General features: G+C 40.9%; 1 protein-coding gene across 2 annotated transcripts; it reads right to left on the bottom strand.

The window, feature by feature from the left end:
• Positions 1–228: 228 nt before the first annotated feature.
• Positions 229–7155, bottom strand: LOC132163333 (nuclear factor kappa-B-binding-like protein). Of its 2 annotated transcripts, XR_009438278.2 has the most exons (4): positions 6622–7155; positions 2293–6458; positions 901–1053; positions 229–485 (listed from the first exon to the last, which is right to left on the bottom strand). XR_009438278.2 is itself a non-coding variant. In XM_059573583.2 (3 exons), the coding sequence occupies exon 2, from the start codon at positions 6364–6366 to the stop codon at positions 2305–2307; it is 4062 nt and encodes a 1353-aa protein (XP_059429566.1). In that variant the 5' UTR covers positions 6367–6458; positions 6622–7155; the 3' UTR covers positions 795–1053; positions 2293–2304. The 2 variants fall into 2 exon arrangements, 1 of the variants encoding a protein (XP_059429566.1); XM_059573583.2 differs by lacking the exon at positions 229–485 and having other exon boundaries at positions 795–1053.
• Positions 7156–7827: the final 672 nt, after the last annotated feature.

Here is a 7827-nt window from a genome sequence, read left to right as displayed (position 1 = left end):
GAAAACTCCAAAGTCAAGAGCTTGGAGGTGAGTAGGGGCCCAGGTGGTTGGCATTGGATTATAATGAATGCAAAATCTATAGAATTGATTTAAATTAAATATACGGTAATTTCATCTCTATTATATTTAATGTTTTTATTTGATGTGTTAAAATTCTATTAAAGACTGTAAAATAGAGTTTTACATCACATCTCTGCCACTCTACGCTTGACATGCTTTTATGCTCACTTATCCACAAGCTCATTCGTTATTAAGAACGCGTCATGAATTCCAATTGTGTTACAAGAGACCATCAATCCACTATACAATTGGGGCAAATCATTCCTTCACAATTGCCTGCCATTAGGAAATGTGAAGATTAGACTTGGAGGAAAGATGGTGGTGGTGACTCGGAAGGGGCTTTATCACTTCTAAATCAAAGAGCACTCCATCCTGTTCCCACTCTTGTATCAGCTTGCTTTATACTATTCCATTTTCGTATCCACCTGTCACGAGTAGTTTCCGCCGTTACGGAACCGTCCAATAAAAATTAAATTAATTATTTAATATTTGTAAATGGCGTAACACTATATACACCGTTAAATGCAATTAAACAAAGTCTTAAAGACTGAAATGGACGAGCTTGTATTTATAATATTGACTTGGCGTAATTTTTTATTTGAAGGGGTTGGGGGTGTTCTGGTCAAGACAAATATAGTCATATAATCTCATCTAAACTATATTTACACTCTGTTAAAATATTGTGATGGCACGCTACAGAATATACCAAATTGACCTATTTGCTCAACTCGATATACAAAAATAAACCTATATATTTTAAATGATTTCGAGATATTAAGACCAAAAAAAAAAAAAAAAAAGGAATTGTTTATGGAGCGAAGAAGCATAAAAGAGATCCACCTGTGCTGGACATAATCAAGGGCCTCAAACAAGATCAAGTTTCTATTCTACATTTCCCGTTGACATCAATGTACATGTCACTACCATCAACAATGTATAACACACGCCTAGGGTGGCAATCACCGTGGCATCCAATGTAGGTTAATCATCAACCTGCGAAAGAAACATCCAACTTAATCACCTTGGAAAGAAAAAAAAAAAAAAAAGGCCCTCATGTTTATCAAACAAATAATGACAATTTATTGCTAAATGGAAAAGTTTCTCCAATATTTTTTTGTAAATTGAAGATTTTAATACATAATGAACCAAGACAGATATAAAAGAAATATTGGAGTGTCAAAAGGGGGATGAATCACCATTGCCCAACAAAACACAGGTTCAGCAGCCAAACTATTTAAAGGTAGTAATTGGATTTCAGTATCTACTAATGCGAAAAATATTTGTTTTGAAATCAAATAACAACTAATTACATACAAGTGAAAGCACTACATTTGCGAAACAGCAATTACAAAGCACTCTTCAGTTACTGTGTATATCATCACATGTAATTCCCAAAATAACCTCTCACTAGGTTTTCTACAGGTTGCACTTATCTAACCTCCTTTTCTATTAACAGCCCACCCACTTTTTGAATATTGTTTTCCCTACTTTTTGGTTTTTTGTTTCATGTGTTTATGCTTTTTTTTTTTTTTTTTTTTTTTTTTGCAGAAATCAAATTTCCAGAGCAAACAGTGGCTCAACCAAATGAAGTAAACTCTACATAGCATATGACATAAAACACCAAGAACAGAATAATAAACATTAGTAGCACTTAAACTGACAACAGACCCGACCATAATATTCATTTCCACATATGAATGATGCGAGTCCAATTAAACTGCAAAGTAAAACAAGAAACGGTGTGGCCTTATGCAGGTCAGCAGACGCTAAAAAGGAACTGATCTTTCGAAGGAGCCAAAAGACACTGAATCCTAGGCCGCCTGTAGTCAACCTTATTTTGGCTAAACAACATCTAGTGAACAACCAGAACCAACAAGATACATTAAAGAGGCACTACATGTAGAGTAGAGAAGGTGAGATCATTTTAAAACCAAAAGCAACCGCAATTGTCAGTATGGTAGCATACATTTCCAACAGTGCACTGACCTATGATAATTGAACCAGAACCCCTCCTGTGACCTCATTACCGTCCATTCCATACAGAACTAGAAGGCAGCTTAAAAAGATAGCTCAAAACAGAAATAATAACAGGCTTCAAGAACATGAACATACTATGTTAAAAAAATTCATTCAATTTAAAATGAAAAAAAGCGCGCACACATACATTTTCCAAGCACTGACACATGCAAGAGTCGACAGCATTCAGAAGACAAATAGCGCTATTGAAACTACCTGAAGAATTCCTCACAATAAGCTTGCACTAAGGAGTCCAACCGGCCTTTCTCTCCCAAATGTTTCATCATCAAAATCTTCATTTCTGGAATTTTCTTGACAGAGCAATTTGTTTTCTCGCATAGGATTTAAGCCAATAGCATCCCAAGCCACTGGATTATCCTGATGAGTGTCACTGTGCTCAGATCCTTGATTCATATCAACATTGTCCTCCAGATTTTGTCTCACATCATTATATACAGGTTCCATTCCCTTATCATCGTCGTTACAAGATGGCTCTACATTGAGATCAGAGCACAAATCATATCCAGTTTGATCCCCAGTCCCATGATAAGCAACGGTCACTGCCCCTTGGTCAGATTGCTCAGTAGGATCTTTTTTCTGCCTCTTCCATTTCTTCGTAGATGAAGTACCATCATCTTCAAAATCTTCTTCTTCTCTTTCCCTGTGTAAATAAACCCATAATTTCCTTTCCCCATCAAATTGCACACAAGGATCACGTTCATAATGCAAACGATCCAGGGCTCCACTAACAACTTGATTAACTTGTCCATCAGACACATCTTCAACAATATACTGAGAATCTCTTATCAACGTACAAACATCTGCTCTAGTACCAATACTTCCAGGCAATCTGGCAGCAGCATCTCTGACAAGACACAGAATCGTGACATGTGGAGGGCGATCACGTTTCAGCATAAAATGATCTCGAGCTTTTGACGTAGGCTTACCACCGCACCTTCTCAAGGGAGCGACAATGGATTTTCTACCATCAGCTGCTGTGTAAGTGAAGGCCCTGTCAGGAATTGAATACCTAAGAACTTCCTCCTTACGGAAATAAGACCGGACTTCTTCACAGCTTGGGCCAATGGTGTTCAGACTCTTTTGAGCTCTCAGGTCCCTGAACCTTTCTTTCTCATCCATGTTGAACTGCATCAATGCCAAAGGTGGGGCAGGGAGACTTCCTATTTGTTGAAGGGTCTCCTGACCACTTTTCAGCCAGTTAGCAAAGGAATCAACCAACTTTACAAGCATTTTGTGAGGAAGACCCCAAGCTTCAGAAGATGTCACTTCCTCAATGGTCTCGTGATCCGATAAACTATGAGACACTGGACCAATCCAGGACCAACTTTTTGCAGATTTTTCATATGTTGCAAGCACCTTCCAACCTTTCGCTCCTAAAGGTGCTGTTTTGGATGAAAATATCTTTAAAACTCCTCTGACCAAATCCTGAAGTGGCTCTTGCGTCTCAAGTATACAAGGATCTCCAGGGTTTGACCTGACACGATTAACAATCTCCTGAACAGTAAGAGAAGGCCCATTCCCCCCAGCATGCTCTGAAACATTGATATCCACCTTCTCATGAGAAGGAACCCTGTTAACACTGCCCTCTTGGTTTTTGTTATGCTCCTCTCTAGGTTTGCTAACCTCTAAATCTTCTGGAAGTGGAGTAATCATTGCCAAGCGAACTGCTGAAAGAAGATGTACAACAGAAAATGAGAAGCCAGTATGAACTGTAGGTGTAATCAGGGTAAATTGTTTTTTCTGTGGTTTGGCTTCCAGCTCCATCTCTACTACTGCCATTTCTGTAACAGGTGGCCCAGTGTTTTCCATATCTGAACCACCAGAGTCTTGGTCCATTTTCCTTTTTGTTTTTCTCTTCAAAGGAGTGGAATCATCAATGTGCTGTGGGGTGTCAGACTGCAGATCACCGTCTTCATCTCTGCTATCCATGTCTATTGCATCCTCCTTTCCTTTCCGCTTCTTGGTCACTGAGTTGCACATTATCAATGGAGCATCAGATCTTCCATTCCGATCATTCACACGTGCTTCTTTACTCTGACCTTTCTTCCCAAATCTACCCTGCCCCTTCTCATTGGGCAAAAATTGTGTTTCAAGCGAATCATCCTCCTCAACAGCAACATCATCACGCAAATAAATTGATTGACGCACAGAATGATCACGGCTGGCATCTCTTTTCTGCTTTCTCTCAGAAGAATAGGTCTTCACTGAGGATATGTGTAACCTTTCTACAGGTTCCCCATGCAACTTGCCATTCTTGCTCAGTTTGTGTATTTGTTTCCTATCACCATCATCATTTAACTTACCCAAGCCTGAAACATAGCTGTCTCCAAAAGCTCTAGTGTCAGGTTCATGCAAGGGACTGCTATCTCGAATCTTACCCCTCTGCCTTGAAGTGTAGTTTTCTACTCCTGGCACATGCCCATGATCACCAAAGCCACCCTTCGTATCTTTCTTAACAAATTTGGCCTTTTTGGAATCTAGGCCAGACTGTGACAACTTATTAGATCGGGAACCTTCGAGAACACCACCGGGGAAAGCCAACTTGCTCCTCAATAAGGGATTGCTATCCTCATCATCATCGAATTGCTCGGATGAGTCTGATTCTGTGTCTTCACTTTTCATAAACATTCTATTACTTTTCTTCCCATTCTGCAGATACTTGCCTTTTATCATCTCTTGTGATGGTTCTGCTTTAAATGCAGACACTGAATATCTATCATTCATTTGTGGTGAAGAAGTTCTATATGATTTGTAATTCAGATCAGGGGACTCCCTCCCTGTCTTCCATTTTTTGCTTCTAATATCCCATTCATCAGCTTTAAATGACGAATCCATGGCAAAAGACTCGCCCTGAGTCCTCTTATGCCAAAATGGTTCGGCATGATCAGATGAGTCAACTCTATTTCCTTTGGGGGTTCGCTGCAGATCTCGGCCTTTGAAAGGCTTCATCTGATCCCCAACTGCAAATTGCTGAACATTCTCAGTATACTTGGGCCTTTTGACGAAGTCATAGGATGGTTTCATATTTGATGGCTTTGCTGTCATCGAATTCCTGTTCCTACCAAAGGCTGGTAAATCACCTTTTGAAGACAAAGGCAGACCCATAAAACTGTCAGTGGCTATATCGTCACCTCTTGAAAGGCCCTGTTTCTTTCCCACTTTGGAGTCCCACTGTAAACCCATTCCATATGTCATCTCTTCAACATCATCACCACTTCTCATCTGATCCCTTAGCTTAAGCGCTGTTGCTGAATCATAAGCTGCAGCCTTACGCTGACGAGGAAGAGCTGCAGCTGAACCATATGGTCCAGAATTCATATCCAAACCATGGTAAACAGAAGGATAGTGGCCCACCAAATCTTTTGCCAAAGGCGGCTTCAACCCACCCAACTTCAGTGTACCTTTAGGATACTGCTTTCCATAATTTTCCAGATCCATAGCCATCAACCGTCCTCGTGAAGGAAAGTCCAAATTTGAGCCCACTGCATATGCAGAATGACGACCTGTTTTCTGCACAACTTTCTTGTCCTTCGTCTTCTTGGTCCACAACCGTTCACCTGACTCTCTTTCTGACGAGTCAGTCTGCAGATCTTCCATCTTCTCATACATCAAACTCTTCTCGCTTTTCATAATATTCAACACACGAAGCCTCTCATCAATACTGTATCCCCTACACTTAAGCCAAGCATCCCTTGTCTGACAAAGGTTACTAACCATATTGTTCTGATACTTCCTTAAATGATGGTAGTGTTGCCGCTTCTGAAAGAAATTCAAACCTTCCCGGTACAGAGCTACCCTTGGCTCACACAAACCTCCCTTCAACATATCAAACAAATTCTTAATGGGGCTCCCAAAGTGCAAATTACAACCCGTAAAAAGCTCTTTTAGAGTAATCATAAAGGTCTCTTCGTCCATGTCGGGCAGAAATTTCGTGAGGCTTAACCTCTCCTCCTCAGTCAAGCACTCATTCCACACATCCACCGACAATATATCTTCCAGACCCGGAAGATCATACAGCTCCAATGGAATACTGCAAGTCTGATTCCCGACTTGGCAAAACTCCGCCCTTGTTTCTCCCAATTCCAGCAAATCAAAGTCGTCGGACCCTGCCCCAGAATCCGCATCATCAAATTCATCCTCGTCGTCAGATTCAACGGCCGAGCTACGCCGTTGCAGCTCATCCTCATCACTCGACACAGTCTCCCTACTACCGGGAGAAAACTCCGAATCAAACCTCGACACCTTAAAGTTATTCTTCTCAATCGCCATGGAACATTAACACACCCAAATCACCCCCAACTACCCAATTAACCAAATATCAAGAATTCCCAACCGTTATCGGACAGAGCCAAATCAAAACCCTAAAAAGAACAATATCAAATTAAAATTTTAAAAGCAAACCGAAGTCCTAAAATCTGTGACTATTTACACAAATCGAAGCAAGAAAAATCGGTGAACAAACAATTACTCCAAAAAACAAAAAACCCACAAAGAATCTTTTAAAATAGGGATTTTATCGAGTACCTCATTCGTGAGTCGAAGAGCTTCTATGGCGAAATTGGAGAGCAGAGGGAAAAGTTCGAGACATCGAAGGTGTCGCGGAGGTACGAGAATTTGTGGTGCTCAGAGCGAGAGAGAGACGGATTGTGTTGGGGGTAAATCTGTGGAACCCTAGGGGCGAGGCGGTTATAAATAGAGAAAGAGAAAGAGGGGTCGCAGGGATGAAGAAGACGATGGTGACGTGGAGGGAGGAGGGCTGTCTGATTGGGGAGGCCGAAGAGGACGAGAGAAAAAGACGAAAAAGGGCAGAGGGATAATAGAGATAGAGAAAGAGAAAGGGAAGGCGTGTGCGCAGAGGTAGAGAGAGAGTGGAAAAGGCTTTGCTTTGGTTTGGTGTGAGAGAGAGAGAGTGAGAGACGGAGACGACGACTCACTGAGTCGGCCAGCGAGTGAGGTGATAGACCGTTGTCATTCTGACTCATCCCTCCTCGCTGGGCCTCGGTTTTTGGGCTTCCCGGATCGCCGCCTGCAGTAGCTGGTGTCTACATCCGACGTCGTTTTTTCTGCGTGCCATGCTTTTTGCTTTCTGTAGTAGATATTAGGGCTGGTCATGTAAAAAAAAAAAAAAAGATATTAGGGCTGGTCATTGTGGGCCACGGCAATCTGTCGTTGGTGCATTCTTCGTATTTATTGAATCTAACGAACAAATTAAAGTTTGATTTTAATATTAGTGAATATTTTCATATAACTCTAAAACATAATTGCTTTTTGTAGGCGGTTGGAAAATACCTATAATTGTCTTAGATACGGCGGTTTGCAGTTGTAGGGGTAGAGAAAACGGTTAATAACCGCTAATTGCTTATCCTATGGTACCCCAAGTGATTACTAGGTTAAGTCGAAAAGTTTATTACTTTACTAGGTTCAATAGGATTCATTGGAAGTAAAAAAAAAATTGGTCTTTTAGTTCTGACCGAATGTTTTATTAGGACAACTGAACGTTCGACCTACAATCCTAGAACTGTTTGGTAATAGAACACCAAACGTTTGGTGGTCCACAATCAAACCCTATAAGTACTCCCTCCCTTGCCCCTTTAAATCTCACTCTGCCCTTATTGCCCGAAGAAAACTTTGTTTATGTGTGAGTTTTGGAAGAATATGGGAATTTCTTAAAGGCTTTGCTTCAAGAATGTAGTCTTCTAAGCCTAGCTTGTTCTTTACTTAGTCGTTATG

This window comes from Corylus avellana, chromosome 8, assembly GCF_965113065.1.
Source record: "Corylus avellana chromosome 8, dhCorAvel1.hap1.2, whole genome shotgun sequence".
Lineage (NCBI taxonomy): Eukaryota > Viridiplantae > Streptophyta > Magnoliopsida > Fagales > Betulaceae > Corylus > Corylus avellana.
The sequence above is the reverse complement of the archived record's forward strand: the minus strand, read 5'-3'. Positions and strand labels throughout refer to the sequence as shown.